This window comes from Rhipicephalus sanguineus, chromosome 3 (genome assembly GCF_013339695.2).
Source record: "Rhipicephalus sanguineus isolate Rsan-2018 chromosome 3, BIME_Rsan_1.4, whole genome shotgun sequence".
NCBI lineage: Eukaryota > Metazoa > Arthropoda > Arachnida > Ixodida > Ixodidae > Rhipicephalus > Rhipicephalus sanguineus.
In genome coordinates, this window is record NC_051178.1 from 198,000,151 (window position 1) to 198,025,007 (window position 24,857).

General features: G+C 46.8%; 1 protein-coding gene across 1 annotated transcript in view; it reads left to right on the forward strand.

The window, feature by feature from the left end:
* Window positions 1-24,857, forward strand: part of LOC119388021 (uncharacterized) — a 45,139-nt gene that overhangs the window by 12,269 nt on the left and 8,013 nt on the right. Inside the window, exons 2-6 of the mRNA XM_037655625.2 lie at window positions 3,397-3,520; window positions 7,766-8,020; window positions 20,311-20,490; window positions 21,370-21,560; window positions 23,883-24,004. Coding sequence (XP_037511553.2) covers window positions 3,421-3,520; window positions 7,766-8,020; window positions 20,311-20,490; window positions 21,370-21,560; window positions 23,883-24,004 — 848 coding nt within the window. The 5' untranslated portion in view covers window positions 3,397-3,420. The remainder of the gene's footprint in view (window positions 1-3,396; window positions 3,521-7,765; window positions 8,021-20,310; window positions 20,491-21,369; window positions 21,561-23,882; window positions 24,005-24,857) is intronic.

Sequence of the window (24,857 nt, forward strand, 5' to 3'; positions counted from 1 at the left end):
ACCAACACACAGCACCTTCACGTAAGTCGAACACAACGACAGCTGCTTATGAACAGAAATCGATAGTGTACTGTCCACGCGTAAGCTGCTTAGGAATTGCCCTTTAGTTACCGAATCGTTGGTTATGTCAATTAGTCGATAAGGAACAGTTCTCGCACGGCGACAGCTTCGTGCAATCGACCCCCATTAACTGTTGTCGGAGCCAGAATTAATGATGCGGAAGTGTGTTTGCGAGGCACAGTGGCGAAAGCAAGGCTTAGGGCTGTCGATGTTCAGCACGTGCCCGTCCATTACGAAACTTATGCCGTGGGCACTCGACCTTCTTCGGCGAAGAGATGTCGATCGAAGAATCTTAGCTCCCGAAGTTTCATCGCAGCCGATTCTAGAACCTCTTTCTGCAGTCCCTCTCCCCATCCGCATTCTTGAGCTCCTCTCCTGACCAATAACCATACTGTGTGCTTTCGATTATTGTCAGGCGATACGCAAAATTAGTACTTCTTTCCAAGTTTAGAGGCCAGTTTGCCTATTTTATTAATCTACAACGGGGACGAAAACACGAACTCCAGATGAAAAATCGTTCCGAGAGGAGTTCGTTCTCTTGGATTTCATTCCAATAATCTACCGACCAGCCCAGTCAAGCTCACTTACGAGACGAGCTTGGAGGTAATTTGGTGTGACAAGTGCAGTTCGTTAATAGTTTTACCTTGTCGGTGTCGGAGAGCTTAACACTATCTCCGCTGGTGCCGTTTAACACTCCGCGCAAATGTTTTGCCGCACGACTGTAAAACACTTGTGCGGCGAGTGAGCGTCCCGTAAAAGCGGAGTCTCTCACGTTCAGTACGGCGCACTTTGATGACCCCTCAAATTTCTAGAAAGGCAATAACCGATTGGGAAACTGCTGCGTTTGAGCTGTGTTTTCCTTTTCTTTTCGTTGTGCAAAACTTTGAAGCGTTTCCTTAAGCTCGAGCTGCACGACATATTTTTCAGAAAGAGCATTTCTCGACGGCTATTTGTGTTAGTAGGATATCCTGGGCAACATTTTCTTCGGAATAGCGGAAAATCCCCTTTCTTTCGTATCAGAAACGTTATTGTTAGTTCGTTCCAAGCATTGTGGGGAGTCCCCTCGAGTTGACAGTGGGGAACTAACGTCTAGCACTCGACGAATGAGAGACCTTGGAGTCAGTTGGAAAGCAATTCATCCGCCCCCGAAGTTGTCTGGGCTCCGGATGTCCACTGAGAACCACTGCTAAACTAGTGAGTTTAACTTTTGATGTTTCACTTCGCCCTGCAACTTAGGCCTGCGTCCTCTAGTACTCTATCAGTGATACTGTGCGGCTATTCAGAGCCTCATCTATATACATGGTATACGAATAGATGAGGCTTTCGTTGCAGACAGCTTAAATATTTCTATTACTGAACGTAACGGCAAGCACACTGGTCCTGCTTCGACATTTCTTGATTATCTGCGACATAGTTGGCAGTGTCGGCTGATATTTTCTTAAGTGTTGGAAAATTCTGGCTAACGTTGTATAAATGACGCAGAAAAACTTGACCGTATGATCTTAATCCGTTTCTTTTTCTTTCACTCATCCGTCCATGTGATGTGGGTTCGCAGTAGTACTGCTTGTACTGCTGTATATTCTGGTCATATTGGCACTAGTGCTGGCTAAATGATGATAAGTGTTGGCTAATATCGGCTGACGTTGACTATCCGCTGTTATAACAACAACATTGTCTACAGTCAATCCCAATACAATAATCGATTCGCCTAGCAATTGTATACACAGCTGCAATGTTTCATATACATCTCATACTTTAGCCTTCATCACCCAATTCTTGCCGCTCCAATAGTGAATAGAGTGCATGCTGAGTAAGGTAATGAAATTAATGAAATTCAAAAACTGCGTGTGTCGTAATGTGTGTCAGCGGACTTATGCTCCAGCATACACACAGGCAACATTATAAGTTAATTGTGCCTGATTTTTTAACCGAGGGTTAATTGGAGGGTTAATTGGTGTATTCATGTGGGAGGTAGTGGCCAAGTACTAGGGTGGCCAATCCTGCTCTGGTGAGGGAGTGCATTGCTGGCTGTGGTCGCCAGTGAGGCTGCACCCCAGGCCTTTTTACACAATTCCATCATCACGCGGATTCTTTTTTAATCCGGTTGGGAATTGTCCGGCACCGGGATTCGAACCACGGACCTCTTGCATGCGAAGCTGATGCTCTACCCACTACGCCATCGCTGCATCGTAGCACGTCGGCAGGATAACCGGTGGTCATTAAGGATAACTGACTGGATTCCAAGAGATGGCAAACGCGTGAGGGGGAGAGAGAAAATTAGGTGGGTAGATGAGATTAAGCAGTTTGTAGGTATAACGTGGCAGCAGAAAGCACAGGACCGGGTTGACTGGCGGAACATGGGAGAGGCCTTTGCCCTGCAGTGGACGTAGTTGGGCTGATGATGATGATGATGATGATGATGATGATGATGATGATGATTTTTTAACTGTATATGAAGCACGAAGAAGAAGAAATAAACTGTACCGCGAGTTTAGTTACAACGCCTTATTTTCGCATCCCAACGAAATATTTCTCGTGTAGGGTTTTAGTTACTCATGAAAAAAAGGGATCTTTTCTCTCTCCCTTAGCGTACGTAATGTGGATTGGTTATGGAGTTGAGTTGAGTTGAGTAAACTTTATTTGCCAAACGGTTGTTATTGTGCCCGGGGCTAACCTGCCAGGGAGCCACCATTCGAGGAACATCTTTCGAGGTCCTCGGCGACGTCCCTGGCCCGCTGGACGGCCCACTCCTGGTCTTCGGGGGCCTCGCTGAGAAGGGCGGTTCGCCATCGCTCAGCAAGGCGCCCCGCTTCAGAGGGTCTTTCAGCTGTTCTCGTCCTTCCTCGTAGTCTATCTTCATTTCTTTCGCATTCCCAAAGTACATGGGCCATATCGGCCCGTCCGTGCTCGCACCACGGGCAGCCAGGCGACGGGTGCAGCGCGGGCCACAGGTGGTGCAAGTGGTAGGGGTTGGTGAAAGTACCCGTCTGCAGCCGCCTCAGGTCCACCGCCTGCGACCTGTCCAGACGCACGTGGGGTTCCGGATATATCTTTCGGTCTTTCCTATAGTGCCCAAGCACCTCGTGGTAGGTGGCCGGGAACTCTTCGGCATAGCAGTCGGCGTACATCTGGTCCCTTGCTCCTTGCGCCACGACTTCGGTTGCCGCAACAACGGAGGTGGTGGCGGTGTCAATAGCGGCGGATACACTATGCATAAGCACAGGCCTATGTAATCCCCACGAGTGGTTGATAATTTCATCGAATGGTGTTTCGTGGTTATACGCGCTTAGAAACGTCTCTGTTGTTCCAACGACCGCTTTCGGTGACTCTTTTCAGCAAAGGCAGCATCGCCGTCCAGCCATGTGGCCAAGCCTGCTGAGCCTGGCCTTCGGCCTGGCCTACGTGTGCAGCCGGACCCCTTCTACGCATGCGCAGAGGTTCCGCTCTCCGTGGTTGCACGGTGAGTGGAGCGACTGGACGGTAAAGTAACGTATATAAGATGCATGCACGCTCCTAAAAGAAGAGTGTAGCCTGAAGCATACAGCACGAACCATGCTCGACTCGGCTATTCGAATGGTTTATCTTCGAAATGCACGTGCGAGGTCTGGCTACAGCTGGTGCGATCACGATCGCTTAAGTAAAAACTTTGGTGGATCGACGAGAGCCCACACCCCAAAACAGCTTGAATGTCGTGATTTGGATGTGGCGAATGATGACACTTGCAGTGCAATATTATAACGCGCATAAACATATAATAAATTATCGCAGCAGACACCCTCGAGTGCTAACCTAAACAGTTGTCACACCGGAAGCCAGTTGAGTCATTACCGAGTTTTTTTTTTACTTATCATTGGTCTACTAGAGACTACAATTACCACGTTCGTCACTTCCTCTATATCTTTTTACACGCCTGCTTTTTTGTCTCCGCTCTTATTTCCCTATTTCTCTTTTTTTTTTCATTTTCCTTTCTCCTAGTCTAGGGTAGCAAATCAGAAGTTTCTCTTCCGTTAACCTTCCCGGTTTTCCTTCATTCGTTTCTCTATCTTGTGTAGAAGGTGCAGCTCCTACAGTTGGCTAGAGCGTTTCTTTCCTTGTTTTTATGCCGCCCCAAACAACGAAATTCATTCACCAACATTCTACGGCACTTCATCTGTGATATCAAAACGCAATGTGGGCTTAATTTGTGCTCAGCAAGGTTTAAACTCGATGTGATGGCGATGGTACAGGTAAGAATGCGAACTTGTGCTCGGCGTCAGAAGACGCGCTTCTCCACGAGCCTGGAGCGCCTTGTGTTTCTAGAAATGCCCGCTTCTTACAGGAAGCCAGACGCCGCCGTCTTACTTCGTTTTAGTGTCGATGAATTGCTGGACGTGTGTGAAGACCTCAGTGAATCAGTGGTCAGGTAGAGAAGCTGACTGCCTTGATAGCCAGGCTAAGTGTTTCTGCACCTTAAATGCAACACCACTGAACGGTATAGTACAGCGCTCCAGATTAATTTTGGGCATATTGGGCATGCCGAAATATAAACGTGCCCTAAATATAATTATCAGCGATCGTTGTCACCACAGCCGAAATAAATCAAATTGTAGGAGCATTGCAAGTGGAGCCAGTCGGTACGAATCCCTGTGGCTAAACAGCGCGAGGAAACACCTAACACGATAAGAAAAACAACAGAAAACAAAAAGCTCAACACAAGGCGCTGGAATGGAATCCCAGCCTCGGAAATAGGATCCACGATCTCGTTCTCAGCAGCGCAAGGCCCACAGACGATATAAGCCATCGTGGTTTGGGAAATCCGGGTCCTTTTTTACTGGCATGATGACATCAATTTGTTTATCTTTGGGCTCCTGTTTCCTTTCCCTTTTTGTTCATATTTATTGCCTTATGTGCAATAAATCATGTTTGACAGCCAGAAATTCGTTGGGCTATTCTTCGATCTGTCGCTGCGCTGTTCCTCAATCTTAAGAGAGCGCCAAAGTTTTGTCGTTGTCATATTTTGATAACCACAAAGGTCCTCTTATCTACCTTTCTATCATCCTCTGATTGATGCTATAGCAATTTTCATTATCTTAAAAACGCGTTAGCAGAATTGTATTACCTGTGCTTCAGTGCGTTTTCTTTTTACAGCGAAAGCTGTTATGAGATCATTTCAACGGCCGTTTTTGGTGGCGTAGTTGTCCGCCGCCGCCGCCGCCGCCGGTGTCCGTAACCACTATCGCTCGAAATAAGAAAAAAAACGAAATAAGAAAAATTTCCAGGATGGAACGGGGTTCGAACCTGGGCCCTCTGCGTGGGAGCCCAGTGTTGTACCTCAGAGCCATTCCGGTGCTTGGAACTGCCTTGCAAAACCACGCTATACAGGCTTCATGTCCAGAAGGAACCACATTAACATATTTAATTTAGTGTGGTAGAAGAGTGAAATAACAACCACGCACCACACAACGCGGATTCTGTAACCAGGCGTCACACAATGCGAACTGCGCAACGAGTGTGCTGTTGTATGCTTCCAACCCACTACAAGGGGCTCTGCAATAATTCTTTATCGTCATCAGGCATAACACCAACAAAGTGCGCATAATGCCTTACATGTTTTTAGCGGGTACCACGGCTCTCCGTTGAATGACGAAAAATGGCATAGTGGCTGCTTCCCTACTTCACAGAAATTATGATTTATAGCGTAGTGGGTTCCTCGCAAGTGCACTTGCATTGGTTTCCAAGGAAGCCCATGAGCCCATCATCAATTTCCTCAGGGTCTCAATAAAGTTCTTCCCCCTCTCTCTGGCTCTCTTTCTCACGTCCATGTATGTTATATTGCGTGGTGGGAGAGTTAAATAGCGACCGGGCGTCACACAATGCGAATTACGTAACTGGTGAGCCGTTTAAAGCTTCCAGCCCATTACGGACGGCTGAGCCACAATTCTTCATCGTCATCAGTGGTCACGTAAACATTTACATTTCACAGAAATTATGATGATTTATAGCGCAGTGGGTTCCTCGCAAGTGCACTTGCATTGGTTGCCAAGGAAGCCCATGAGCCCATCATCAATTTCCTCAGGGTCTCAATAAAGTTCTTCCCCCTCTCTCTGTCTCTCTTTCTCACGTCCATGTATGTTATATTGCATGGTGGGAGAGTTGGATAGCGACCGGACATCACACAATGCGAATTACGTAACTGGTGAGCCGTTTAAAGCTTCCAGCCCATTACAAAGGGCTGAGCCACAATTCTTCATCGTCATCAGTCGTCACGTAAACAAAGTGCACATAATGCCTTACTTATGTGCAGCTGGAACCTCCCTTCTGCGCACAATGACGAATAATGGCGTTGTAGGTGCTTCCCAATTTCACAAATATTGTGATTTATGGCGTAGTAGGTACCTTGCTAGTGTACTTGTATTAGTAGCCCCAAGAGAGTTTACAACGGGTTCTAGAAATGCCGCTCTTCCAGCTTTCGCTGTGACTGTGCTGCGCTTTCCGCGCAGGCCTGGCATTTTTGACGCAACATGGTGGGTCGTTCTGGAATGCAAATTCCAGAATGCAACTTACGTCATAACAGAACGTTCTCCTGAGCTCTAATTTGCGTTTTCCCACGAGTCACGTTAAGCGCCGATATTCATAAATCACCGCGTTATCTGTGACAAGGGCTCTCGTTCGCGTCGCTGAAAATATGAGAACGCCGCGTCTCGTAATTGCAACCGTATCTGTATTGTACAGCGTGCGACACTCCCATTTCGCGGTCCGATATTGAACCCTTATAACGATGGTAGTTCATCCGCATGGGTCGTCGATTCCGACTGCCGATGCGTTCATCTCCGATATTTGTGGTTTCATTCCGTGGTTCAAAACAAGTGTTCCTGTCATTAGTGCACTTCATTGCTTTTCCTTGCACAACGCGAGCGTTACTGGAATTCTGATTACAGCAGCGTGTGTATCCGAATCAAGGAACCTTCCTTTTGAGAAACGTCTGACACACCGTTAATTACCTCCTTGCTAAAAATAGCATTACGCAAGGAGAGCCACAGGCTATCCTCCCATAGAAGTCTGGTCGCGATACGCAGGCGGGAAGGCTTGTATAGGTACTGTTATGCGCCGTAGCGGTAAAGTACAATGATTAGGAACAACGCAATTGAGACAAGTATATGCGAAGGATTGATGTAGAGTACTGCATGCAGACATCTAGCTTCAACTATACGGTACCTAAAAATACGTTCATACAGTCAATACTGTCTTTTAAGCGTTTTACGAGTGTCTCGCATTATACAATCACAGATAGATGTGAATGAAGGTACATTGCACATAAAAATAAAAATTTTTAAAAATGTACAATGAACGAAAGTGGTACCACGTTCGATCAGTAGAAAACCGCTTAAAAATTCCCAGTTTTCTTCAACTGTAACACCCTGTTCTTTACTTCCGTTTTCATCTCGCATAATGGGGAAAGCTGCAGGTTCACACAAACGTGCCATCCTAAGTGCGTGTCTTTCAAAGAAAGATGGCTGCATCAGAGTCCCCACGAACCCCGTCAAGAATATTTTAAATTTCTTGAATGTCAAAAACTTCCAGGACACTCCCGTAAAAAAAAAATCTGAAATACTTGCTTTTCAATAAAGCAAAAATATTTTGCTATAGGTCGGTCAGACGTACTCCTGCTTCTTTTGCTTTGTACAACACATTATGTGTAAGACAGCTGTCCGCCCGTTTCGCCTAGACGTGGAGCATTTGGAGGCCCAGGCCAGCTACCGGACGGCGCGCCTGCGTTGGCAGTACCGGCACCTCCCGCAACCACCGGCATTCCGGGTGCAGATCTGCGAGCTGCTGCCGTGGCTACCCAAGACGGGACCACGTTGCCGCGTCCGCCGGCTAAGCCTACTAGGACCTCAGGCCGCTTACGACGGCGATGGCACACCACGCAGCCTGGATCTACTACGAAAGTCGTCCAAGTCTGGCTACGAGGCGCTCATAGGTGAGCCCCATGCGAGACTGTTTCATGAATCGTGATGTTGTTTGCCAGAACTGTGTGTAGGGACGTACGTCGCAGCAGATCTGGGGCGTTATCACATGTCCTTTACTGGGAAACGTTAGAATGCACGAGGTTTAGCATACTTTGGACAAGCAGGCGAGTCGCCAGTTCTCTTATAGTGATAAGCTCTGGGATGGCGTGAGACCACCCGGTGGTCCACGGACCCGGGGGGTCCAAACACACTTGCTAATGAAGTTTTTCTGTCTGGCTGTGTCCTGACCGAAAGAAAAAGCCACCAGTTGTTCTGCGAGTTCAATATGACAGAGGGTTCCCCTGCAGTCATTTTGACTGCGGACCCTCGTCTCTATAGCATGCGTAACCAATTTTTGCATCATTAACTTGCATTAATCAACTTGAAACTTGAAACTTGAAGTGAACAATTTTCCTCCGGAATTCCATAAGTAAACTATAATCATTATTCTTGTTTGCAGCTGTCGCGAGGCATATCGCAGAATAGATAGCGGGCTTCACTTTTGGTCGTTACACCAACACTGGCATCGCCAAGGCAGGCTATCTACTGAAGTGAATTGTACAACGCCCTAAGCATTGCCGTATGCAAGTGATAACAAGGCATAATATTTCATAATGATGTGTCGTAATAATAGAGAACTGTGCGAAGTTGCGACAGCACGTTGCATGCCGTACCCTCCAAATAACGTCCTCGAGCACATGGTAATAAAAACATTTGGTTTTATTTTATTTGGCGAAGCAACTTTAAATTGATAGGACTTCAGGACACGCTGAAGGGAATCACATCTTCTTCTAAATGAACTGGCCATCGGTGCAGCATCGTGTGCAACCGAGAAACATTCTGTATTTCGATAACGAGTGGCATGCTTGTGTTGCACTGTTTCACAGCCGCGTGAAAAATTCTAATTTTAGTATAACAATCAAGCACCGTCACTCTCTAATGAAAGCCAATCTTCGTGAGCGTTTACGCTTGAAGTAGACGCGTTCGTAATCCAAGCAGTAATATGAAACAATACACGTTTCGGCTCCCGTACGGGCACCTTGTTCCCAATGAACAAGGCCCTCGTACGGGAGCCGAAACGTCTGTTGCATTGAAATTCTTAATTTTATATTTGGTCGTTGTCTTCATCTACCTTTGACCAAAATGACTGCTAACTTATCGTTGGTTAAAAAAATATATAATAAGGGACTCACCTCCGCGTTTCCCGCTGAGCATACAGCTTACAGTCGAGCACAGCACAAAATGAAGGCATGGCGTCCTGGCCACAACAAACACTTATCAAGCAAACGTCGTTTCACGAAATACTGAAGCAGGAACAAACTGCTGCTGGTTCGCTATTTCCAAGCAAGCGCGCCCGCCGATAAAGCTCTTGCGACTACTATATCGCGTTATACTACGCCACTTTCAGCAGCTTTCTTTTCTTTTTCTTTTTTCGCACTGCCTTCCTATACTGCAGACCGTATGCGCAAGAATGGCGGTGCAGCTGCAAATAGTTGTTTGACGAATGCATGAATGCGGTACAATCAACAAAGCGGGCGTTATTTGTTTGTAATTTTCGTGGGCAACGCTGCTCTTCTAATTACAGCCTTAGACTTCATAGCGCGTCCACTCTCATAACTCATAATGTTCGCGCCAGTTGTTAGCGACCGAACCTTTAATTTGCGGGATGACGCAGTCGAAAGCCAGAAAGCAAGCCGCTTATGTTCTACATAATCTTCAGCTTCCTACTAGAAAATATGAGCAAACAATAACTTCAACTACCAAACAAAGAGCACCATACTACGCACATGTGAAACGAACACTGTCCTCTTTCCGTTTTTACGGCGTTTCCTTGCTCCTAACAGACATGAACAAACTAGCAGTGCTGCCATGTTGATTGCTATTATATTGTTCTTCAGTAGTGGAGCTAAAATGCACGGCCAGATTTACTCGTTCGTCGTCAATGAGCGTTTATTTTAACAAACAGGAAAAAAGGAATGAGAGAACTACAAGACAAAACTGGCAGCAACGCGCCAATTCTTGGAACGAAAATTATGAGTCCGGTGGTAGCGACTGAAGGTGTCATCTGGGTGTAAACGTGCTCTGATAAGGCACTGTTCTTACAAATCGTGTTTTATTTGCATATTTGCACGTGTTTTGTGCAAGAAAAAGGGGAATTCAATTCAGCACTGCCGTGAAATATCGCGGAAGCGCTCACCCAACTTTTACTGAAAATTGGATTAACGTTTATATATGGGCGCTTCTCAGGTAGAAGCTGTAAAAGCTGAAAACCAAGATGGCGGCCAACATAAAACTTTAAGGCATGGCTGCGGTGGCTTTTTTTTTTTTTTTTTCAAATGGTAAGCAATGCGGTATACCAGCGCCTATATACTGATCCTCATGCGGCCACACTGGGCTTTCTTTCAAGGACTGTACGTTGTCATTTCGGATTATCTGCACCTCCGTCGGTCTTTCCCTTTCCGCCGCAAGGAAGCGAATACCCTTGTCATCGCCCCTATCGGTCTCGCAGCGGCCGCAGTGGGCGAATATTTCGGCCGATACTGGCGCTTTGGAGAGCGTGGGCTCTTGGCATATAATTTTCACATTTCAGAAGTTTTGGAAACGTTAATACTGGACGCTTGTGCGAAAGTCGGTGCTTCCGTGGTATTTGACGGTATATGATTCACGCGAAATGAGTTCTGCGATGTTGTGCGAATACACCGGTGGGTGATTCCACGGGAGATCGAACATGCCTGTCCGGTCGCAATTTTTGTTTTGCCTGAGTTTTTTATATGTTATGTGGGCACATTCAAAGTGCATGGAACTGAAAATTTTATTTCCAAGAAACGCTCCCAGCGCGCCAAAAAAATATTTGAAGGTGGCGGCGCGGGCCTCCTGATTTTGCTCAATGCAATGTTTTCAGATTTCACGGCCGAATTTAGCGCGAACTATAAATGATGTGTCGAAAATTTTTGTTGCTAGCTTTAATACGCATTGCTGTGAATTACATCCATGCTTTTTTTCTGCCGTCCTCAAAAAGAAGAAAATGTGAAAAAATGGCAAACACGGCCGAAATCAAAAAAGGGTCCGAAGTTTGAGGCGCCTTGGCGCCTTTGCTACTTCAAACAGAAACTTGAAAACAATGTCAACTATAGAAAAGAGCCTTTGCAACATTTATACGGAAGATAACTTTCCTACGGGCAGCGCAATAAAAGAAAAAGATAGTTAAAGAAGCGAGTTTTTACAAAAAAGTACATTTTCAAAAAATAAAATAAAAAAACTCCGGTCTCAATTTTGACGACAATTTTTTATCGAAGAGCGCTTATGTCAGTGAACACACGGTTTTCATATCATATGTCCTCATTTGCTTTGTTTACGAGATATAACTGGCCAAAATGACCCTTGCTGTGTGTGCACACTTCAGTGCGACTGATGGTTGTCATCAGCTTGCATTGTGCGTAAATCTCAGTTTTAATTTTCTGCTGCAGCAAAACCTTGCTCTGGTGGCTTTTCGTCAAGAAAAACGTGTTCTCAGATTTTATTGGGTTCTAGCGTGTGCAAAAGTGGGCTGCTGCCGCCCTCTAAAGGGTGATTCCACGAGATATCGGACATGCCTGTACGGTCGATATTTTTGTTTTGCCTGGGTATTTTATATGTTATGTGGGCACATTCAAAGTTCTCGGAACCGAAAATTTTATTTCCGAGAAACGCTCCCAGCGTGCCAAAAAATATTTGAAGGTGGCGGCGCGGACCTCCTGTTTTTGTTCACTGCAATGTTTTCGGATTTCACGGCCGAATTTAACGCGAACTATAAATGATGTGTCGAAAATTTTTTGTTGGTTTTAGTACGCATTACTGTGAATTACGTCCACGCTTTTTTTATGCCGTCCTCAAAAATAAAAAAAAATGTGAAGAAAATGGCAAACCCGGTCCAAATCAACAAAGTTTGCTAAGTTTGAGGCGCCTTTCCTATTTCACACAGAAACTTCAAAACAGTGTCAAGTATTTCAAGAAGCCTTTGCAACATTTATGCGGAAGATCGTTTTCCTACAGGCAGCGCAGAATAAGAAGAAAATAGTTAAAGAAGCGAGTTTTTTCAAAAAGTACATTTTCAAAAAATGAAGAAAAAAACTCAGGCCTCAATTTTCACGACATTTTTTTGTCGAAGAGCGCTTATGTCAGTGAAAACACCATGTTAATATGTATGTCCTCATTTGCTTTGTTCACGAGATTTAACGGGTTAAAGTTACCCTTGCTGTGTGTGCTCACTTCAGTGCGATTGATAGTTGTCATCAGCTTGCATTGCACGTAAATCTATTTTAATTATTTTTCTGCAGTAAAACTTTGCTCTGGTGTCTTGTCGTCAAGAAAAATGTATTCTCAAACTTTAATTGTGTCTAGCGTGTGCGGGGGTCGGCTGCTGCCGCTCTCTAAAGGCTTGACGCGTACACAGTTTACAGCTCACAACCTCAACTTACCCCGCCAGTATTCGCTAATCAAAAGCACGCGAGACACCGCGAACACATGGTTTAGGTCACTTTGTCAAAACTCTCCTTGCACACGGAATAAAGCATCTGTATGCAGCGAAGGCCATCTTAATCTGTAACTAAATGCCACAATCAGCAGGCGCGCTGTTATGCAGTTGTTTTCTCACTGCCTGCTTGCTTCCCTTCTATTACGTGCGTTGTACGCTCTAACCATCTTCCCCGTTCGACGCACACTGTGCCTAAACAACATTTGTAAAAAGTTAGCTCAATGATTTCCGAGCCGTTTATTTCACTTCCCGCAATCACATGTTTTCGTCGTCGCAGATAACGTCTTCCTGCATCATCTCGACCTTTACCTCAGCGTTTCAACAGCCAGAAAACGTGCGGTGCGGCATGATTAAGCCATGAGTGGCCGAAGCTGCCCAATTGATGATGTTTTGTTGCCACTTTACTAAAGTGCTTTCCAACGTCGAGGACAGCAGAGGTCACTGGTGGCGCCATGCAGACGGACATTACCCTTAGTTTTGACAATGAGTGTGGCCGACAAATTAATCATTACAGCCCAAAGCGGTTAGACACCCTTAGTGATAAAATGTTAAACCGTGAGCAGTTCTGCAAAGGCATTCATGACAGCTGCGCAGATGTGAGATAATTTGTGCGGCGCCGTTCAGTATAAACGTTTCAAATTGCTCTAGGTCTAGCTGTTCACTACACGCGATGCGCGCGGCCCATGACTACGTCCGATTGTTCTGTGCCGATTATTTACGCGTTCACAAAAAGAAGATTGCTGAGGAAAACGTTTTCGTTGCGCAAATTTTTTTCTTTGCTCTTTTTGTTGCTGCCTACCTCCAGAAGCTACTGTCATAGGCTCAGGATCTTCGCGACGCCGGCGAAGTCTGCTTGCATTGTTTTACGCTCCTCAAGGAAAACCTGTCTACATCTAACCGCGATGAGGTAGACCAGGCATTCCTTCAGGAAGAAGAAGCGATTGATATCTTGGACAGGCGCGCCCATCTTCACTCTGATGATTGTAGGCGAGGTTGTAGGCTGCAAACTGTTTACACGTTAGCCATTTAGAGGGCGGCATCAGCCCACTTTTGCACACGCTAGAACCAAATAAAATCTGAGAACACGTTTTTCTTGACGAAAAGCCACCAGAGCAAGGTTTTGCTGCAGCAGAAAATTAAAACTGAGATTTACGCACAATGCAAGCTGATGACAACCATCAGTCGCACTGAAGTGTGCACACACAGCAAGGGTCATTTTGGCCAGTTATATCTCGTAAACAAAGCAAATGAGGACATATGATATGAAAACCGTGTGTTCACTGACATAAGCGCTCTTCGATAAAAAATTGTCGTCAAAATTGAGACCGGAGTTTTTTTTTATTTTATTTTTTGAAAATGTACTTTATTGTAAAAACTTGCTTCTTTAACTATTTTTTTCTTTTTTTGCGCTGCCCGTAGGAAAATTATCTTCCGTATAAATGTTGCAAAGGCTCTTTTCTATAGTTGACATTGTTTTCAAGTTTCTGTTTGAAGTAGCAAAGGCGCCAAGGCGCCTCAAACTTAGGACCCTTTATTGATTTCGGCCGTGTTTGCCATTTTTTCACATTTTCTTCTTTTTGAGGGCGGCAGAAAAAAAGCATGGGTGTAATTCACAGCAATGCGTATTAAAGCCAGCAACAAAAATTTTCGACACATCATTTATAGTTCGCGCTAAATTCGGCCGTGAAATCCGAAAACATTGCATTGAGCAAAAACAGGAGGCCCGCGCCGCCACCTTCAAATATTGTTTGGCGCGCTGGGAGCGTTTCTTGGAAATAAAAGTTTCAGTTCCATGCACTTTGAATGTGCCCACATAACATATAAAAAACTCAGGCAAAACAAAAATTGCGACCGGACAGTAGTGATGCAGGACTATCGATGGTACTATCGATACTATCGATAGCTGAGTCACTATCGAACTATCGATGGTGAAAAATACTATCGATAGAGCTATCGATAGTAAATAATTCGATGGTACTATCGATAGTATAAAATCAACAGCGCGGACTCACTGCAGAATAAACTTGGTTCTCCGCGCGCGTAGTACATAGGGGCGCCGGAAGAGCAGGCTGAAGGGCAAGAAAGTTGACGGGCTTGTGTTCTTCACCAGAGTGCTTTGCTGACACATGATCATAAAGTCAAACCGTTCAGCTCTAGCGGAAAGGAAGCCTTTATGCATGTGGTGGGACTGCGCGGCTTCAAATTGATACTGCATTTTATGATTTCAAAGTACAAAAATATCAAGAAGTTAATTGTAAGGTGTGACTGGTTGCTTTTGGATACGAATTAATTGATGGATATATTCCGCCATTTTCACTGCGGAAATAATTCATTTCTCTGCCAAAAATCGCTCACAAATTAAACGAAGCTGGTAGTAGGCTATCGCAAATATTTTGGCAATATGGCCGGCCATTGCCAAATCATTATTCACACCACTATCGATAGTATTGTCACGTGTTTATGACGGTGAAGAATGCTGCAGCAAGACTGGGAAATACGGAGCTCTTTATTTGGGCGAACTTGTGCCCAGGAAATCAAAACTCAAAATACAAGCGATACATGCAGCGCACTGATAGCGGCGGGAGCAGTCGTCAGCCGTTGGATAATTTGATCATCGGTGGAACGCGTCGTCCTTTATACATCAATCATCAAACCTTCCAGCGTTATCGGTGGTGCTCGCGTAAGCTCTCGAATAAACTTGACTATTCGCGTCCGGCGCGTAATCTTAACAGAATGATCTCAAACAACTGTGAAGCTTCTCAAACATTACGGCGCGGTCTGCGTCAAACGTTGCTGGCGGTCTTTGTGGGTGAAACCCGACTACGTTAAAGCAAAGCAATAAACACGCGTGGCAGTAATATCGCTATAGTAATATTAACGATGGTACTACCGATTGCACTATCGATAGTTTGTCGATAGTAGCACTATCGATAGTTTGTTTACACTATCGATAGTTTCAAAAAAACTATCGATACTATCGATAGTAACTTTACCGATAGTTCGGCATCACTACCGGACAGGCATGTTCGATCTCTCGTGGAATCACCCCGGTATGCTTTTCCTACCGCTCATAGTAATTACCCTTTACTTAGCCGTCCTGATTCTAATTCACTCTTCAGTGCAATAAAAGATTATGTATACTAGTGTTATGAAGGTGGCACTTTAAAAATCTCACAGGGTCCCCTCTACATTCGCCTAAGACCATAGAGTTTCCTACAATTACCTAGAGGGAACTCTGGCGCTGCGATCGTTCAGCCACCATGGTAATGGTGGGTAGTACACAGATTTGCCTAATCTTCGTGCTTACGGCTTCGAACGCACTTGTGGCTTTGTTTATTGCAGTGTTTTGGCGTTCGTTTCGGATAAAAGAATATACCCTTTTGAACTTCGTGACCAGGTTTGAATTGGTGAGGCTAAAAAAACACAGCATATCCACGGGGTGAATGATGATGAGTGGGGCGAAGCTCCGGAGGGAGTCATCAGTAAACCGTGAAACTCTTCCGTGAAATTCGCCCAGTACATCATATAAAGAGTGTGAAACACCGTGTATATATTAAACATCAAACTTTTATTGTATTGTTGGTTTACGTGGTCCCTTCATTATCACCGCTTTGTGATCGGTGAAATGCAGGGAAAGTGTCCGCTCCCGAGCGAAAGAGAAAGTCATAATGGTATTTTGCGCAAACAGTAGACAAAGGACAAAGGAGAGGACGTGGACTCGTATACGCCTAGTGCGCGCCGACGGAAGCGCCATAGGCGGCGAACTCAATCATTGCTCTCGGCAAAGCAAGCAGACGGCCGCCGTGGTTTCCTACGTCGTTGTACCTGTGTTTCCCCGTTGTTCACGTTTCCGTAGTGAAATAAGCAACGTTCGTCGTATGTGTGGTGGCCGAAACTTCAAGGGATGTCGAATAACAATTGCTGCGGAGTGGAGTGCTCAAACACCTACAAAAACGCGCCCGGAACACGGTTTTACTTACCGCAAGGCCTCTTGAGCAAGAGCGACGGAAGCAATGGATCGCCGCTGTTCGTTGGCAAAGACGAGCCGCTTCGTCATTGTGCGGGTTAACACGTCACTTCTTGTTCTAATGCTTTCGTTCTGCCATATCTGTGCTCGCTGGATGCACTCGATCATGTTGACACTGGTAGACGACCAAAGTTATCAGCCTGAGCATGCGTTGGTTCGGTTCGACCGCCGTGCAGGGCACTTCGCTCAAACGTTCTATATTTCAGAAGTGTTGTAGTTCGGGCGAGTTGGACATCCATGAACTTAGCTTGTACTAGCGCAGTACATGTACCGCGCTATTACAAGCTAAGTTCTATATTTATTATTTACAGAAACAGAAATGCAGCAATGGTTGACTTCAGAAAGAACAAGAAGTGATTAGAGCACTGCACGGGCCGTATTTTACGGCCCGGGCCCGGCCCGGGCCCGCTTTATGAAGCCCGAGCCCAGCCCGGGCCCGTCGTTCCAAGCGCGGGCCCGGCCCGGGCCCGGGCGTACATGACCGAACCCAGCCCGAGCCCGGCCCGGGCCCGGGCGTTCATTATTAAACTAATCCAGGGCGCGCTTGTTCATGACCAGGCCCGACTCGGGCCCGCTAGAGGATATTAGTTGTTGATGATGATTATTAATGATGCCGTGCACTTTGTAGCGGGCGATCGTACGGAAAATCCGGTGTGTACATGCATCGAAATGTTGCTTTGCCCACGGTGGTAGCTCAGCGGTTAAGCTGTTTCGCTGTTAAGTCCTAGGACGCGGGTGCGATTCCCGCGGCCACGGCGGCCGCAATTTGATGGGGGCGAAATGCAAGAACACCCGTGTATATACGTATATTTAGGTGCACATTAGAGAACTCGAGGTGGTCGAAATTGATCCGGTGCCACTACGGCGTGCCTCGTAATCATATCGTGGTTTTGGCTCGTAATACCAAGGAATATAAATGAAATGTATCGTATGTGTCAACCTCGAATAAAAGACCGAAATCTTTATGCCTCCCATGGGAACAACCGTGATCTGGCCAATTGTTAGTGCTGTTAATATATATATATATATATATATATATATATATATATATATATATATATATATATATATATATATATATATATATATATATATATATATATATATATATATATATACGTGTCACTTCAGCTTGGCACAGTATACCTTAGACCATGGAATGCAGAACATTCGCGTGTGCTCGAAGGCCCGACTTACGCCTTTTATTGAGCGGGTCCGAGTCCGGCCCGGCCCGCAGCCTCAAGCCCGGACCCGGCCCGGGCCCGCACTTTCAAGCCCGAGCCCAGCCCGGGCCCGCCGGAAAACGCTTCGGACGGCCCGGCCCGCGGGCCGGGCCGGGTCCGGGCTTCCGGGCCGGCCCGGGCCCGTGCAGTGCTGTAGAAGTGATTGCGACGTCACCTTTGTAAACAAAACAACGCGGATGTTCACCACGAGCTGCACCTCATAGCTGGATCCTGTTACGCTGGTCTGCGCGACGCACCTTTGATATTCACCGGCATGACGATTCACTCCACGCGGACGTTCGTTCTCCTCCGCAGTCGGTCATCACATGTCTTCTCGGCGACCCTCTTCAAAACTTGTCACTGTCATCTCTTGATACTTAACTCACAGCACTAGATCATCAAACAACACGTTTTCTGCGGTCGAGCGAACGATGCTATGACTAGAACGACATAACTTCTTCGCCGACTAACTCTTCACTGACTGACTCTGCCCCTTTGCCCCCGCGCGCTTGCTGCGCTTGCATTGCCTGTATCGGCTCGCGCCTGGATTCGGGAAGGTGCGTATGATTCGTCTGTGCGTAGCACAGTGAAAGCTAGAGAAAGGGCGAGATCCTCTCACCGATTCGTCTGCGGAATCAGACGGCGCCGCTGGCTCGGCTTTGCTTTCTCGAATATCCCAATCTTTCGCGTTCGTTGGCTGTGTCGGTGGCGTCTTCTGCGGAGAGGGTAAGAGGCGCGCTTCCTGCGCCTTTTTATACTTGTTTTTTCGATGCGCGCGCTCTGTCGCGCACGAACCGTCGGCGCCAGGCTTTCATGCCGTTGTTCGAAATCGGCGACGTGCGCTCAGAAGCGCTCGTTCGTGACAAACATCGTGCACAAGTCCACTTTCGTAGAGGCCCGCGCCTTTCCTGCAGCTGCCGCTGCAGAATTAGTTGTCTGGCACCCGCACGAAGGGGAAATAGCAGCCGCGAAATTCATTCATCTCCTCACAGCAAAGCTGTGCAAAGCGCTGTCGTCTGCTCGGCTTCCCGCACGTACTGTCGGCGGCGCCCGCTAGGTGGCTATCAGTGGCGCCTCTATAGGCGGTGCACAAGGCGTATACTCACATGCGCTGCGTCCACGTCCTCTCCTTTGTCCTTTGTCTATTGTTTGCGCTAAATACCATCATGACTGACTTGTTCCAACTCGCCCAACAAGCAACGTTGCTGCGAAAGAGAAAGCGCGCCAAGAGCGACCGCGTTTCCCGCTCGCCCTGTGAGAATTAACGGGAAGCCTAGAGGGAAGACACGACGCGCGTAGCGTTCCTCTTCGCGTTCCATGACGCGAGGTCGGTAGCATGCCCAACGAAAGCCAACGGAACGCGATCGTGCATGTGCTCCGGCTTCGCGAACAATGCACGGCGTTTACTGCCCATAAAGCGTGTACATATTTCTCTTGCCGCCGCTCTCGTGCCGCCTCGGCCTCGCGCGCTCGTACGGCAGGGTCCTCGCGCCGTTGCCGTGCCGCTTGGGCCTCTCGTTCTCTAACGCTGGGATCTTGGTGGCGGCGTCGCGCAGCCAGACGACACGCTTCGGCCTCCCGCTCTCGTACAGCAGCATCCTCCCGCCGCTGCCGTGCCGCTTCGGCCTCCCGCTCTCGTACGGCAGCATCCTCGCGCCGCTGCCGTGCCGCTTCGGCCTCCCGCTCTCGTACGGCAGGATCTTGGCGGCGGCGTCACGCAGCTTCACGACGCGCTTCTGACAGCACCATCTCGCATCTGTCATCATCAACTACAAGAAAACCATACCGCCATCTAGTGTTGTTATATGCAATTTTACTCCTATACTCACAGCGCCATCTATTGAGCAATTCATAAACTAGAGGTGGAACGACCCACACCCTAAGGAGCTTCGCCCCTAAAAGGTTAAAGTGGTGAAGTGGAACTGCTTACTTTTGCTGAACTTTGTTTTGCGACAAAGTGGATGTAGGCGACGCGGAGCCAAACGGAGCCGAAAGAACGAAGTTTAGACAAATCCGTTTACTATTCATCGTTCCTATGCTGGCTGAAGCGCCCTGCGTTGGAACTCCCTGAGACACTAGCGCCAGAGTTCCCTCTAGTAAATATTGTAGGAAACTCTATGCCTGTGTGTGTGTGTGTGTGTGTGTGTGTGTGTGTGTGTGTGTGTGTGTGTGTGTGTGTGTGTGTGTGTGTGTGTGTGTGTGTGTGTGTGTGTGTGTGTGTGTGTGTGTGTGTGTGTGTGTGTGTGTGTGTGTGTGTGTGTGTGTGTGTGTGTGTGTGTGTGTGTGTGTGTGTGTGCCGTATTTTTTGTACGTTCCAAACGACTGGTTCCGCTCCGCGGAACCTTTCCGAGTTGCGCAGCTCTCACGCCTGGAGCCACGAGACGCGCGGGTAGTTTGCGTGTGTGTGTCTCATGTACCACGTGCCGCCTTTTTGCCACGTGACCCTTCTCACGAGGCATTTAAGGCTTTGGCCTTAAAGATATGCATCCGCTGGCGCAGGCGATCTTCGGTTGCTGACAAACTACAGCGTGGCCGTGGAGCCTGACTTCTCGAGTGACTCGGATGCGAATGCCATCCTGTACGGTTCGGGACAGCTGCCGGCTGAAGCTGCTGCAGGCGAGGAAGACCGGCGCTTCCAAATGGTCACCTCTGAGTACGCACTCATGACCACGAGGGGATGTGAGTACTGCGTTTGTTAGTGGCCCTGTATATGATCCAAGTGGGACTAGGGCTGCGCATAGTAGGTCCGCCATTTTGTCCCAAAGCTGTGCAGTATGGTATATTCGCTAAACTACCAGCGTACAACGCGGAGGAGTTCCACGGCTGATTCATATACAGGCTGACATTCGCAAAACAGCGCTGGGGCGGATGGGAGATATGGCGGGTAAGCAGGCTGGAATAAGTTTGACTAATCGGGGTTTACCTAAGCGCACCCGGAAATCGGGACACGAGTCTATTTGCTATGCCCCTCACAACGGGCCTTGTCCACTAAAGTCAGCGACTGAACCCGCAACTTCATCAGCGAGCTGGAGCGAAACCTAATTATAGATAATGCAGCGAGCTTTTTTACTCTTTGTTAGCGTCCAGTACAATGAACGCGAGCAAATACCTCTAACGTGGGCACAGGAATTAATGTTTGCCCAACTCTAAGCAAGCAGTCTACTGTTTTCAACGTGAAGATAAAAAAGGCAAACACTCTAACAGTCATGGCGAGAGAACACAATACGCTCTCAATCTCTTCGTATCCTTGCTCTAACTGTTCGCATTGTCTTTGCCTTGTTCACCCTTGCGTAGTTATGTACAGTCGCGCTCAATATGACTCGAAGAAGCACACGGCTTCCAATAGCCATTATTTCAACAACTAAACGCTGTTCACTCACTTGGAGATGATCCCAAATTTTAAAAAGTCTTTAGTCACGGAAGTGAGGGCAAGTTGATGCCATGGGGAATATTTGAACTCGTGAGGCCACGCGCTTCCGTGTTGCAAGTCATATTGAGCGCGACTGTACCAACCGGCTCAAATGCACGCCATCCTGAGTGTTCTTTATGGACGTGTAGTCTCTGCGCGGGCGGAGCGGTGCCTGGCGAACGCCTCCCGCGTGGTCGTCAGCACGGGCCCCTTCTTCGGCGGCAAGATCGCCGTCGAAGATAGCAACGATGACGCCTGCCTGGTGTACGGCAACCCCAGCTCGCCTCAGGATGCGTACACACTGGACATCGACCACAAGCGCTGCGGAAGCCGACTTGTGGTCAGTATACACACGTAGCTCTAACACCTTAAAGGGCCCCTGCAACACTTTTCCATCACGCCCTGAAGACGCTGCCGATCGGTAGTCGAAACTCCTGAGAACACGCGAGCCAAACATTACAGCACAGCACGTGGCCTGGAATTTACAGCGAATTCTCAAAGTCGGCTAGAAATAATTCGCTCTTCTCTCGACAAATGATGCCATGAACCCAAATGACTAAACCCAAAGCCCAAGGTCATTGGCCTATTGGAGCATCGTGAGCTGCACAGTTAACGCGACCGCCGCGGGATGCCGCCACGTGCCCCCGCGCTCGCTCGCGATCATACTGAAAGTAAGCCGCGCGATCGAAGAAAAAAAAACCGAAAAAAAAGTGCTCATGGTCACGACGCGCGCTGAAGGAGGGACGTAGCTTCTTGCCCCCTTGCCACCCTCCCTCTGCGTATCTTTCAGCACGCTCGCTTATACGAAAAGAAAGAGAAAGCGCTAAAAGCGTGCGACAAACCTCTGCAACTCCGCTCTTTCTTGACGGATTCTAAAAATTTTTGCGGCTGTCGATTCGTGAGGCAATGTACTCCTTTACTAAGGTCATTCGATAATGACTTGGAAAAATGTGGCATGGCCCCTTTAATCTCTCTTTACTCGATCAATAAGAGAGAGAGATAAACGAAGGCGAAAGTCAGGAAGTTTAACCAAGCACAAGCTCAGTTATCTCTCCTACTCTTGTGGAGGTTTCCTATCCACGATGTCGCCACGATCACCCGCGCACCAAGCTTCACGCATAGCATGTCAAATGTAACTTGTCACTGATCATTGTGAGAACCTTACTGTTGTATATTAACACACCCCTTATGTAATACCCCCTCGGAGGTCTTTAAGAAAATAAGAATGAATGAATGAATGAATGAATGAATGAATGAATGAATGAATGAATGAATGAATGAATGAATGAATGAATGAGAGGGAACGGAGGGGGTAAATAAGAGAATAAAGAAGAAACTCAGTAAGGCCGATCAAAAGCGTCATGAAATAATGTTCCAGTGGATACCGGGACATTGCAACATTCCTGGCAATACAGCAGCTGATGAAGCAGCACGACAAGCACACCGCAAAAAAGATATCGTTTCTATCCCAATATCGAAAAATGAATTGCGAAGCATTTTAAAGACACAATCTTTCAATATGTGTAGAAATACGTGGTTCGACGAAAATTCTTAAAGATGTGATTTATATCATGTAGATCGACTTATCAAATTTGAAATTCTGTTACCTTTAGACAGAAGTGTGGAAACTCTTATTCACCTATTAAGGCTAGGAACTGCCTACACCAAGCATTTTTTACACAAAATTGGCCGCGCTGAAAGTCCTGAATGTGATTGTGGATTCGTAGATGAAGACATATATCACCTCCTTCTAGGATGCCCACAGCACGACGCACCAAGACGCCGACTTAAATCATCATTAATGACATTAGACCGCAGACCACTAAGTTTAAGGAAACTTTTGGACCCGTGGCCAACAAGAGGCTTACAGAAGTGTGCTTTAAAAGCATTAAAAATTTTTCTTGAAGAGAGTGGCATCCTTGGCCATTACTAGCGCATTGAAGCTTTCTTTTGTATTAACGGCAGAGTGTATATTTATGTGTGTTGACTATTTTTGTCTTGGATATGTTATGCAACAGTTGCTGTTCTTTTTTTTAACATCACCGTGTGTACACATATATGTGATTGTTGAATATGTTGTTTTGACTGTTATGTTATGTCTTGACTGTTACGCTATATTGTATTGTATATTGTATGTACTACGGGTTAATTGTGATTAGAAATTTGGACACTATGTACTTTATGTTTATGGACCCTATGTACTCCAAGAGCTAAGGAGTACCCGGCGCCTTATTTGTGCGCCAACATCTCCTTCCATCATGTCAATAAAAAAAAAAGACAGGATTCCAGGACATCTAGCAGTTTTCTTGAAGAAAAACGCTGCTTTGATCGCATGTAAGGGACAGACCCATTGGACTCCAATGCCTCTTCACGAGCAAAGGATTAGCGAGCGTTTCCTTTCTAATTCGCTTCGCCAGCTGTTGCCAACACTCGTGAATTAGGCTGTTTTCAATTTTCTGCAAGCAACGCAGCCGTACTGCCTTTCTGTATCAATTCCCTTAGCGAGCGACAGAGCCTCGCTGCACGTTCTCATTAATTGGCTGAGCGAGCAGCACGTGCCGGACCAGATGTGTTGCGGAAACGAAATCGTTGTTCATTTATCGCGCTATTGGTGTTTGCATGTAATTAAACTACATGTCCGCTTGCCTTCCTGTTTGTGCAGAACGGGTCCAAGATGGAGACTAACATCATCGTCCACGAAAACCGAGACATAATCACGCACAACACGCGCCGCTACTTGGTCGTCTGCAGTTTCCTGCCCGACACTTACACAATCACCGCCTCGTAAGTATTCCCTCCCAACGTTCACGAAGCATCGCTGCATAGCAGCCGACTTTAACTAAAGGTTATGTGGTGCCTGCCTACACACAAATTTCGTGTGTGTGTGATGCCTAGAACGCTTAGTTAGGTTGCAGGAGTGCACCTAACTGGGCTTATTGGTGGATCGTTAGGACGGGAACAAACAGCGCTAAAGACGGTGATAGAACGACAGGCAGAGCCCTAAACTAACAACCACTGGTTTATTGTCGGGAAATGCAATGTTTACGCAAGCTTAGCGCAGAAGACCAACGCATAGCACAGCATCTACGCAGAGATAGAATGTCAATCATCACTGATCTTCCTTCTATGTCTGCGCAGGTACTTCGCTGTGTGTTGGTCTGCGCTAAGCTTGTGCATATACTGCATTCCTCCGCAATAAACCAGCGGTTGTTAGTTTAGGGCTCAGTCTGTCGTTCTATCACCGTCTTTAGCGCTGTCTGTCCCCGTTCTAATTAGTAAGGTTGCCCACAAATATACGTCGCGTTTTTTTTTTTTCGCTAAGCACTCATTGCGCGCTACGCACTTGAAGTGTTATTCTTTGTTTTTCTTTTAATTCCTTCTATTCACGGTCGTTACTCGCTGTGGTATAGGTCTTCCGATAACTGCACACATGAAGGAAAATGGTAACACCAATAAAACTTCATTGGCATTATTATAATAATATCATTGAAAAACAATCGTCCCAAAAAAGTCGAAGTTAAATCTGCATATCTGGATAAGTCGAAAACGGAAAGCATGAAATTGAATCGCTTGGCTTGATTTATGCAGTATGAAAAAACACGGACACGTACACACGATTTATGGGCCAATATGTAGT